Below are 11,974 nucleotides of genomic sequence, written 5' to 3' on the forward strand. Positions count from 1 at the left end.
TATGTTATTTACATTGTTTAAATTACTTTAAAAATTTATTTATTATTTTAATTCTATATATAATATCTGAAATTTTTTTTTTATTTTTAGTAAATAAATGTATTTTTTTTGTTGTAACTAACACATAGCTAGTGTCGAGAATCGTGACTAATTTGACGACGAAAAGTTCCGAATGAAATCGATCAAAGAAAATAAATATGTAAATTAATTAGAAATGATCAGTACTCGTTTAGCGTGCGAGCGATAAACAACATTTTTGACAAAGACTGTTTACTTATACGTATGCGTGTGTGTGAATATAGTTTGAATTTTATTTTATTATTATATTATATCATGTGGAGTGATTTTCTTTAATTTTATTATTTAATAAACTATGTTCAGTGAAGTTGGGTGTTATATTTTAAACCTTTAATTTTCTATTATTTGGCTCATACACAAAAAGACTAAAATAAATCAAAAATATTTTATAAGACAATCAAAGTTGGTTTGTGTATTGTTCATGGTCCTTCGAGCCGGATCGCTCGCACAAAGAAAGCTATCGAGTACTCAATTTCGACAAGGCTGCTTAATCTACATCATATAGAAATCAAAAATTACTTGTATGGAAGCAGTGTATGCATAGGTCTCATCTTAAATTTCGAATGAAAAGCAGATGAGAATATTCATTGAGGAAATAACTGAAAAACTACATATACGAAAACGAGGCAGTTATTTCAAATCGACAACGCTTTGGAAAGTATAAACTATTGTATTATAAGGTGACTCATCGACTTAAAGTAAGAACGTTGTATATATTTATTATTTATCTTTATATTAATTTGTGATTATTTTCTTTGTAATGTCTGTAAACGAAGTTGATACTGCTCGACAAAGCCGTACTAATTGCAAATCAAAATTAACAAAATTTAATACATTTCTTGAAAAATGTTCAATTGACGAAAACGCGGGTACTGTCGAGGAGATTAAACTACGTTTACAAAAAATTGAGGAACATTTTGTAAACAATGTAACACGTGACAATAAAGGTAAATATATAGTGAGACTTCCGTTTAATGAAAATAAAAATAATTTAGGAAATTCATATGAAATAGCTCGGAAAAGATTTTTTATGCTCGAAAGAAAATTATCTAAAGACCCTAAATTAAAACAAAAATATACAAATTTTATGGAAGAATACGAACACTTGAATCATATGAAACAAATAATTGCGGATAAATCGGAAGGATATTATTTACCACACCAAGCTGTTCTGAAGATGATAGATAATATTAGTAAGTTTCGAGTAGTTTTTGACGCATCATGTCAGACAGATACTGGTTTGTCGTTAAACGACACCTTGATGACAGGGCCAACTATCCAAGATAACATAGTAGCATTAATGTTGAGATTTCGACAGCATGTGATTGCCTTGAGTGGAGATATTGAAAAAATGTATCGCCAATTTTTTATACATCCCCAAGATAGAAAATTCCAGAAAATTTTGTGGCGATATAATGAGAATGAACCTATCAGAACGTACGAACTGAACACCGTGACATATGGAACTTCTGCGGCACCATTTTTGGCAATTCGTTGTTTGAAAGAATTGGCAAATAATGAAGGTCGTGCATTTCCAATCGCTGCCGAAGTATTAAAGAATGATTTTTATGTGGATGACTGCCTCACGGGAGCCGACACTGTAAGCGAAGTACAACAAATAAAAGAAGGACTAATTGAGTTGACAACAAAAGCAGGACTTCGTATTTGCAAGTGGAGGTCAAATCATCAAGAAATTGCTCAAAATTCAGGGGATTCAGAAGTATTAACAAATGATGTGGATCAAAGTTCAAAGACACTTGGAGTGATGTGGAACTCTCAAAAGGATACATTGCATTTTAACGTGCAACCAACGTTGGATCAAAAACCCACTACAAAACGAATCATGCTTTCACAAATTGGTAAGATGCTTTATGATCCGCTAGGATTAATGGCACCAGTCACAGTTGTGGCAAAAATAAAAATGCAAGAACTTTGGAAAACTAATAATTCATGGGACGATCCAATACCAACTAAATTATTAGTGGAATTTGAGCAATTTCAAGGTCAACTTGGTGAATTGAGCAATTGGGAAATCGAGAGAGCGGTTAGAAGTCAACCATCAGACGAGACTCAAATCCATGGCTTTGCAGACGCCAGTCAGAAAGCGTATGGCGCATGCGTTTACATCAGGTGTTCGAATGAGGGAAAACATCGTACAATATTACTATGTGCGAAATCAAAGGTTGCACCATTGAAGACAGTTACATTGCCAAGATTGGAACTTTGTGCGGCAGTATTATTGTCAAAGTTAATAATCACTGTCAAAAATGCAATAAAATTTAATGTAAATGCAATACACCTTTGGTCGGATTCAACTATAGTATTGAATTGGATTGCATCTTCTCCTCATGAGTTCAGCACATTCATAGCCAACCGTATTGCCGAAATTCAAACTCTTACAAGACCTGAATGTTGGAAACACGTCATCTCACAGGATAACCCCGCAGATTTTGTATCTAGGGGTCAAATGCCTGCAGAATTTGTATCAAACAAGTTATGGAAAAATGGTCCAACGTGGTTGGAATTGTCGGAAGAAAATTGGCCCAGTCATCACTTCATTCAAACGGAATTGCCTGAAAGAAAAAAAAGCGTGGCGCTAACTATAAAGAATGTAAAAACATCAATTAATTTATGGTCTCGATTTTCATCCCTCAGAAAATTGATCCATGTAGTGGCATATTGTTTACGAATAGCAGAAAGAGCACGCGGTAAAACCAAATTTTCCGAGATATTAACACCAGCAGAGATTCAGTCAGCATTTAATCGAATTGTTTCACTGGTCCAGATGGAAGAGTTCTACAATGAAATTAATCAACTGTCAAAGAATGAATGTCTATCAAGCCGGTCAAAAATACTTCGACTTAATCCTGTAATGCACGAAAAAATTTTAAGAGTGGGGGGAAGAATAAAGAGAGCAGAATTGCCCTATGATCAACGACACCCTATGTTGCTGCCAAAAAATCATCCTGTTACAGAATTAATCATCCGCGATATTCATGAGCAAAATATGCATGCTGGCAATAATGCAACACTGTATGCATTGAGAATGAAATTTTGGCCAATCGATGGTAGGTTGGCAGTGCGCAAGGTCATAAATAAATGCGTAAAATGTTTTCGAGCTCAGCCTAAAGAAGTATCTTATCAAATGGGAAATTTGCCTGCAGTGCGCGTGACTGCCACTCGCGTTTTCGAAAATACAGGTATGGATTACTGCGGTCCATTTTATATTAAAGAAAAAAAGTACAGGAATCGAAATAAAATTAAAGTGTACGCGGCCGTATTTGTGTGTATGAGCACTAAAGCGATCCATATAGAATTGGTAAGCGACTTATCAACAGAATGTTTTTTAGCAAGTTTACGACGATTCTTCGCAAGAAGAGGAAAATCTAAAGCATTGTATTCGGATAATGGTACTAATTTTGTAGGCGCTAGAAATGAGTTGAGTGATCTTTACCGTCTCCTCAACACAGATGAACATAATAAAATTATATCTCGAAAATTGGCAGATCAGAATATTGAATGGTATTTTTCGCCCCCGCGAACTCCGCATTTTGGCGGTATCTGGGAGGCGGCGGTGAAGTCGCTCAAACATCATTTACGGCGAACAATTGGCGAAACATTGTTGACATTCGAAGAGCTTGGAACATATATGTGTGAAATCGAAGCAATTGTAAATTCACGACCTCTTACTCCGATGACTATGGACCCTAATGATGTAAGCGTATTAACTCCAGGTCATTTTTTAATAGGAGAGCCTTTGACAACGATTCCTGCTTGGGACTATACTCAAACTCCTGTAAATCGATTATCACGATGGGAATGTTTACAAAAAATGAAACGCGATTTATGGAAACGTTGGTCGCGCGAATATTTAAATGAGCTTAATGTTCGCTCAAAATGGCATTCGGGATCACCAGAAGTGATAAAAGAGGGAACTTTGGTTATTTTAAGGGATGACAATTTGCCGCCGTTAAGATGGAGTTTGGGTAGAGTATCTCAAATATATCCAGGAGATGATGGTGTGATACGTGTGGTAAAGGTAAAGACCCAAAATGGTGAATTAGATAGAGGCGTAAAAAAAATATCACCGCTTCCTATAGAGAGATAAAAAAAAAAAAAAAAATGTATTTATTGAACATAATTGTTCAAAAAGGGGGCAGAATGTCGAGAATCGTGACTAATTTGACGACGAAAAGTTCCGAATGAAATCGATCAAAGAAAATAAATATGTAAATTAATTAGAAATGATCAGTACTCGTTTAGCGTGCGAGCGATAAACAACATTTTTGACAAAGACTGTTTACTTATACGTATGCGTGTGTGTGAATATAGTTTGAATTTTATTTTATTATTATATTATATCATGTGGAGTGATTTTCTTTAATTTTATTATTTAATAAACTATGTTCAGTGAAGTTGGGTGTTATATTTTAAACCTTTAATTTTCTATTATTTGGCTCATACACAAAAAGACTAAAATAAATCAAAAATATTTTATAAGACAATCAAAGTTGGTTTGTGTATTGTTCAGCTAGTATATTGACATTTGTATATGTGAGTACAAACACGCATGTTTTATTCTGTCAAATGTGTTTACAATCATTTATTACTTGCTCTTCTAAAAAATATCTTTATAAAACAACATCTTTAATTAAACACTTGTAAATGTTTTACTAAAAGAAAATTAATTTTTACTATTATATTTTAATTTAAAAAAAAACAAACAAACAAACTACATAACCTCAAATATATTTACAGACGAAGTATATTTTTGATAAAAAGTATGGATAAACCTGTAGAATTAAGAGAAAATGATAAAAATATAATTAGAGAAGGAAAGGCAGAAATTCTAGTTGAAGGAAAAAATGTTTTTTATAATCATGTTCAAGAATTCAATCGAGATTTAAGGTATGTAAATATTTAAAAATGGTAACGGTAATCATAATTTTTAAATTATATTTATTTACATATTTTGCAGTATCGCAGTTTTGTCATTATTTGCCGAAGATTATAATTCTGAATTGAGAACTAATAAAAAAGTGGGAAAAAAAACTTTAATAATCGAGGATAAGACTTCATGTGAAGGGGAAACAAATGTAAAACTAAACTTAGAATTTTTTTTTAAAAAAGGATTAAACAATTAAAATTGTTTTTTTTTATAGGAGGGAATCACAATATTGGAAGCGTTGTCTGCGACCGGTTTGAGAAGTATAAGATACGCGAAAGAAATAAAAGGCATAAAATATGTTGTTGCAAATGATATTTCAAAAGAAGCAATCGAATCAATTGAGAAAAATATCGCTCACAATGGAGTGGAAAATTTAGTAAAACCAAGTCACGAAGATGCAACGTATGAAAAATAATTTTTTATATATTCTTTTTTTTTCTGCAAAAGAAATCTCTATCTTTCTTTTTAATTATTCATTAAATATTCTTTGACAATTTACAGAATGGTCATGTACCAAAATAGAAAAACACGTTTCGATGCTGTTGATTTAGATCCATATGGATGTCCAACAATATTTCTCGATGGAGGTGTTCAATGTCTTTCGGAAGGTGGATTACTTCTAGTCACAGCGACTGATATGGCACTTTTAGCAGGGAATTTTCCAGAAACTTGCCACGTTAAATATGGAGCATTATCCTTAAAATCAAAAGCCTGCCATGAAATTGTAATTAAAAATTCAGTCTATAAATAATCTAATATGTAATAATAGAAAAAATATATTTTTTATTTTTTCAAATTATATAGGCTTTGAGAATATTATTGCAACATATTGCAGCGCACGCTGGTCGTTATGGTCGTTATATTCAACCATTACTTTCGATAAGTGCAGATTTTTATATACGAGTATTTGTGAGAGTTTTTACGAGTCAAAAAAAATGTAAAGAAACTGCAAGTAAATTAGGAATGCTCTATCAATGTGTTGGTTGTGAAAGTATGACAATACAACCATTGACAATTAAAACACCAAATGGAGGTTTTAAATTACCGCAAGTACCAAGTGTCGATCAATTTTGTAAACAATGTCAAAACAAACATCACGTGAGTAATTTAGAAAAAAAAAATTATATTTAATTGAACATTAAGGAATTAATATTTCTATATTAATATAAAATTTTAAGGTTGGTGGTCCTTTATGGCTAGATCCTCTACACGATCAAACATTTGTTTCGAGACTGTTATCAAAAGTCGAAGAAATGGAATTGGGAACGTGTAAAAGAATACAAGGAGTTTTAAGTGTAGTGAGAGAAGAGCTTGATTGTCCTCTGTATTATACACTCGATCGTTTGGTATGTTATTTAAAAAAAAAGAAATTTACTAAACTAGTGATGACTTCCTTTTTTCTTTTACAGATGTCCATTGTTCGTGTCGATACACCTTCTATGCTTTTGTTTCGTTCAGCGCTATTAAACGCAGGTTACAAAGTATCATATTCACATGCAAATAAAATTTCCATAAAAACTGATGCCCCCAATGATGTTATATGGGATATTGTGCGCGCTTGGGAAAAGGTGAAACTTTTTTTTTACTTTAAAAATATGTATTTAAATTAGAAATAATTAACGAGGAAATTAAAAATATGTCGAATTTCAGGATCATCCTGCAAAACGAGAGAGACTTGGCGAAAAAAGTGTGGCTCTTACAATTTTAACCAAAGATTCTGTTACACCAATTTCATTTGCACTTCATCCTCATGCAAATCCAATTTCTCGTCAAAAACGTTTGGCTCGATTTCAATTAAATCCAGAATCACATTGGGGACCTGGGACCAAATCTTGCAATATGTGAGTTTATTTAAAAATTTTAATATTTCTATTAAAAAATCTTTTCATTTAATTTAAATTTTCATTTTAGGATGAATGACGAGAAACCACATTTAAAAAGAAAACGAAAACAAAATAAACACGATAATAATAAACGTAAAGTAGAAGAAAAAGAAAGTGAAGAAAATTTAATAGTGACAGCGTCTGATGTAAAAGAAAATAGTGTAAATTCTAAAATGGAATCTTAAATATTTTTTTAATTATATATCAACATTGTACAAATGTTTTATAGAGAAATAAAAAAGAATTTTCTAAAAACAATTATATTATAATTTTTTTTGTATGTTCTTTATTGACATGTGCGAATGTTACCATGGTAACGGTAATGAAAACAAAGAATATTTCAAAATGGTTCTGTTGAATAAAATTATCGTTCTTTTGTCGCTTTTTTGAAATACTGTGTAATTTATTAAAAATATATTATTCTTTTTTTTAAACAATGGCTGAAGACACTAAATTTATTGTAACTGAAATAAATAAATTATTATCACGAAATTACAATTTAATTTCGTTTAGTGCATTAGGCTCTGATGATTTGCTTCAGGTGAGGGGAAAAATAAAATTTTTATTATAATTGTTACTAAAAATATAAAAAAAATTAAATTAAAATTTTAGTCACATTTTTTAATATTTAAAATTTGTGAATTGGATTTTTTCTGATTAAAAATGTTATTGTTTCTAGGTACTTAGTGATGTATTATCTGAAATTGAACAAAAGGAAAATGGAAAAATTGACATTAGAACTGAAAATCCAGAACAAAGTTCTATTCGAATTTTTTCACTTCTTCGAGTACTTAAATATCAACCAGATACAGATCCTGTTTTGTTTAGGTATTATAATTAAAATTATTAATTGTAAATATAAATAAAATATTTAAATTAATAATGAAATTTAAAAAAATAAAATTTTTAGGCAAGGTTTAGTAAAAGGCGAGACAGAAACAATTTATCCTATATTAAAATGGATTTTATCGAACGTCAATATTGCCCGTCAACGAGCTTATTTGTCCCGTTTTTTAGTGAAGGTAAAAAATAACAAATTTTACCGAATACAAAAAATATTAATTATTTTTTTTTTTCTGTTCGTAATTAAGGTGGAAATACCAACGGAATATTTATCAGATCCAGACATTGGATCCATATACGAAAAATATTTGAATATGGTAGAGGAATTTAAAACTCTTCATAAAGATAGAGAAACTGGACGAAAGGTAAATAATTACTTTTTAAAATTATGAATTTGTTTATAGTTTTTTTTTTTTTTTTATTTAATATAGGGGGGAGAAACTGCTGCCGAATTGAAAGCTGACGTTGAAGCAATGGAAAAGGAGAAAAAAGTGAGTTTCAAATTGTAAAATTTCTAAAGTATATTTCACTGTTTATTTGAAAAAATTTATTCAGACACTAATTGGAAGAATTGAGAGAATGAAAATAAGAATTGAACCAGCAAAACATTTATTGGATGCAGCTCAACATTTGAGACGTGAAAGAGATCGAGAACGAGAATTAGTTTTACAAAAATCACAAGAAGCTGAAGCTTACGAAGCAGTGGAGGTATTTGAAAAAAAATGGCAAAACAATTTTTGTTTATCTAGATAAAATAAAAATGATAAAAATTTATTAGATGGCCCTTCAAAGAGCAGAAAAAGAATTAGAAATATTAAAAGATGAGGGTGCAGGTCTAACACCTCAAACTGTATTGCAACGATTAACCGAGGAAGTCTCAGTTTTAACTGTTATTGCCAATGAACGTTTACCAGAAGAGATAAAAAATAAAAAACTTCAATTAGAAGCATTAACAGCTGTTGTTGATTCACCTTATATTGGAACCGATGAAATTGCCGCATTGCGAACAAAATTAGATGCCGCAGCTCGAGAAGTTCAAGAATTAGTCGAAAAGAAGGTTTGATTAAAGACAATTAATTAAATTTAATTTAAAAAATTAATTAACGATATTAGTTTATAATACTCATAATCGACAGGCTTCTGAAATGGGATCTGATAAAATGGCCCCATTTAGGCAACAAGCAGCTGCAATTGGAAATATCAAGAAAAATGTATTAGATAAATTAGAAAAAAGTGAATCGACTTTAACAGAACTTGAAGCTAAATTAAAGGAGAAAAAAGAGAAAGCAAAACTTGTCTCAGAGGAAACTGCCCCCGATGGAGAAGAATTTAAACGATATGTCGCTCGTTTAAAAACTAAAAGCACTTTATATAAACAATCCAAAGCTGAATTATCTGCTCTTAAAGCAGAAAATGGAGTTCTTCGACGTACAATTGAAATTTTAGAGAATCAGGTGTGTTTTGGAAATAAATTTGAAATTTTTTAAATCAATCATAAAAAATAATTTTTGATTTTAGCTTTCGGAAATTCAAACAAATGATGAAGCGGAATTAATGACATTACCTGAGAATTTTACAAAAGAGACTGCAAATGAAATTAATAAAAAGCTAGCGGAAGAAATTGCAAAACTTCAAAAAGAATTGGCTCCTTTATTGGATGGTTATAAATATATTTTATAAATTATTTTCAAAATTATTTTCAAAATTTGATAAATTAATTAATTATAATTTCAGAAGTGAAACCATTGAGGAAAAAAGCTCAGGAGCTTGAAGAAAAATATGAAAAGGCTGTCAAGAATCATGATTCAGTTCAAGCAAGTATGGATGAATCAACATCTGAATTAGCTCAAGAAGTCGAAAGTCTTAAAGCATCCATAAAAGAGGTAAAAAACTAAATAAACTAAATTTAACAAAAAAAATAAAATTGAAATAATTATCGTTTTTTAAAGACTGTGGAGAAAAATAATGAATTAAATAAAGAAATGGATAGAATGAAATATCTTGAGGAAAGATTAGAACAAGACAAGAAGGTAAAAAAATATATTTATAATACTTATTTTTGTCTCATAAGTAAAGAAAAATTAATTTTTCACCATTTCCTCAGAATTATGCAAATAAAAGCGGTGAACCAACTTTAAGGGATGAATTACAAGAATCAATACAAGCTGAAGAAAAAAAAATGAAACTACTAAAAGAAGATGAAAAACATCTTGCAGAACAAGCTTCCCAAAATGAATATCAAGTTCAACAGTGGAAAAATATCTCATCGTAAGTAGTTTTGATTTTCTAATAAATAAAATTCATATTCATATTTAATAATAATATTTATAGAATTCTCGAGGCAAAAGTGAAATGTGCTGAAGAATTGAAAAAACGTGATGGAATTGTAGTTCGAGAAAAGGGGGCAGAAACTTTAATTTTGCAATGATTTTGGTAATTATTTAAAAATTGCTTCATTGAATTAATTTTTTTTGTTTTTAATTTCAATTAAATGTAAATTAAAAATTTAATTTTCTTTTCTATTTCCTTCTGAAATACTATACTTATTTTACAGAAAAAATGAATTTATAAAAATTAAGTTTTATATTACAAAAAAAAATAAAAATAAAAATTGTTACCTATTATATCTTAATATAACATTTTTTACACAAATGGAACAATGCACAAGTCGTCAATCCCAATCCACCTATGAACATACAAATGTTGAAATACTTTTTCCTTTTTGGTGTTTCATAAGTCTAGAATAGAAAAAAAAAAGTATTTTTAAAATTTAGATAAACCTTTAATTATTGTAAAAAGCTTAAAACTTAGTTGAAAATATATACCATTGAAATGTATGTTTCTAAATTATTCACTTCTTCCATGATATAGTTAATTTCTTTGATTGTTGCTATTGAAGCAATTTTCAATGTTTCACTTGCACGTAATCCTTTATTAGGATCAACAAAAAGATTTATTTGTTCTTTCTTTAATCTAAGTCTTGCATATCCAATAAATGCACCAATATGCTTAATATGATTTCGTCCAGTTTTTAAAATGTCCACCAAGTGCTCGTATCTAAAAAAAATATATAAGGAACATAATACTTAAAATTGAAAAAAAAAATAATCAAAAAGCATTACCTATATTGAGGCTGTAAATATTCACTTGATTTTTTTGATCTATTTTTCATTTCTTTCAAAAATGCTGTAATGAATGTATAATCGGCACCTTGAAAATAAATAGTTATTAGATTTAAAAAATAAATATTTTGCTTAATTTTAGATTAAAAAGATTTAAATAAGTTCAATAAATGCAAAAAAAAGGCTTTTGAAAATAAACACGTGTTTACTTACCAAGTGCAATTAAATCATATTCATGTAATTCAGATAATTCTTCATTGGAAATATTTCTTTTTCGAAACTCTTCTACAAGCTCAGGTGTACCTCCTAAACCTGTTATCAATGTTTCGGTTTGTTTGGTAAAACCCAAGATATCTTCATAACAAAGTCCGTTATTCATGATTTAATTTTGTATATAATAGTGACGAAAATTTGTTGAAAAAAATCCCAAAAATAACCTATATAAGCAGAAAACAAACTTCAATATAAAAATTTAATTAATCTAATAATTTATATTATTTTAACAAAATATAAACTTTCAATTTTAGTTATAAAAATGTTATTAGAAAAAAAAGTAATGTTTACCTTATTCGTGCGTATAATAAACAAACAACTTTTTTACACCGGTAGAGGTTATGATAATATTAAAATGTTTTCAAGCAAATTTTACATTTTAATTATCATTAATTTTAATTTTCACTAGCTCTTAATAGTGCACAATTAATTCTAATAGATTCTAATAATAAATGATCATGAAATATTAGTAAAAATTTGTTAATTTAAACAATTTAATGCTTTGTTTCAAACTTTGTTTGCTTTAAAAATAGCAGACGACAAAACTTTTTTGCGAAGATGGCAGCACAATCGTTTAAAAAATTCAAATTCAAAAATTAAAACTGCGTATCCATAATTATTTTGAGTTTTACAATTAAATATTAATAAATAGGTATTTAATAAAAAAAAAACAAAATTTTTGTAATAGTTTAAAACGACTTTATAAATTAAGTCTAAATGACAATCATGTCTTACAAAGTTTGATGTGTGGAAATACACACAATATTCACATTATACAATTAAAAATGTAAATGTAGTGAACCATTGCTTTTGTAGGTACTTCATCA

General features: G+C 29.3%; 3 protein-coding genes across 6 annotated transcripts; 2 read left to right on the plus strand and 1 right to left on the minus strand.

Moving 5' to 3' along the window:
• Positions 1-794: 794 nt before the first annotated feature.
• On the plus strand, positions 795-7,167 carry LOC127283320 (probable tRNA (guanine(26)-N(2))-dimethyltransferase). 3 transcript variants are annotated; one of them, XM_051308103.1, is made up of 10 exons: positions 4,633-4,739; positions 4,837-4,986; positions 5,057-5,174; positions 5,241-5,428; positions 5,528-5,750; positions 5,831-6,124; positions 6,205-6,372; positions 6,436-6,594; positions 6,677-6,867; positions 6,938-7,167. In XM_051308103.1, exons 1-10 carry the CDS (start codon positions 4,666-4,668, stop codon positions 7,092-7,094), a joined length of 1,722 nt encoding a protein of 573 aa, XP_051164060.1. In that variant the 5' UTR covers positions 4,633-4,665; the 3' UTR covers positions 7,095-7,167. The 3 variants fall into 3 exon arrangements, 1 of the variants encoding a protein (XP_051164060.1); XR_007843340.1 differs by lacking the exons at positions 4,633-4,739; positions 5,241-5,428; positions 5,528-5,750; ... (3 more) ...; positions 6,677-6,867; positions 6,938-7,167 and adding an exon at positions 795-4,117; XR_007843341.1 differs by lacking the exons at positions 4,633-4,739; positions 5,241-5,428; positions 5,528-5,750; ... (3 more) ...; positions 6,677-6,867; positions 6,938-7,167 and adding an exon at positions 795-3,397.
• Positions 5,589-11,703, minus strand: LOC127283328 (uncharacterized). Of its 2 annotated transcripts, none has more exons than XM_051308113.1 (6): positions 11,439-11,703; positions 11,088-11,311; positions 10,875-10,962; positions 10,578-10,809; positions 10,371-10,490; positions 5,589-5,722 (listed from the first exon to the last, which is right to left on the minus strand). In XM_051308113.1, exons 2-5 carry the CDS (start codon positions 11,251-11,253, stop codon positions 10,374-10,376), a joined length of 603 nt encoding a protein of 200 aa, XP_051164070.1. In that variant the 5' UTR covers positions 11,254-11,311; positions 11,439-11,703; the 3' UTR covers positions 5,589-5,722; positions 10,371-10,373. The 2 variants fall into 2 exon arrangements, with proteins under 2 accessions (XP_051164070.1, XP_051164071.1); XM_051308114.1 differs by having other exon boundaries at positions 5,590-5,737.
• LOC127283324 (intraflagellar transport protein 81 homolog) lies at positions 7,253-10,262 on the plus strand. Its single transcript, XM_051308108.1, has 13 exons — positions 7,253-7,450; positions 7,589-7,737; positions 7,820-7,931; positions 8,001-8,117; positions 8,184-8,243; positions 8,308-8,460; positions 8,531-8,809; positions 8,889-9,206; positions 9,271-9,412; positions 9,487-9,635; positions 9,702-9,782; positions 9,857-10,020; positions 10,084-10,262. The coding sequence occupies exons 1-13, from the start codon at positions 7,346-7,348 to the stop codon at positions 10,178-10,180; spliced, it is 1,926 nt and encodes a 641-aa protein (XP_051164065.1). The 5' UTR covers positions 7,253-7,345; the 3' UTR covers positions 10,181-10,262.
• Positions 11,704-11,974: the final 271 nt, after the last annotated feature.

Source organism: Leptopilina boulardi, unplaced genomic scaffold (genome assembly GCF_019393585.1).
Source record: "Leptopilina boulardi isolate dan_hultmark-lab unplaced genomic scaffold, ZJU_Lbou_2.1 LbouV2_31, whole genome shotgun sequence".
NCBI lineage: Eukaryota > Metazoa > Arthropoda > Insecta > Hymenoptera > Figitidae > Leptopilina > Leptopilina boulardi.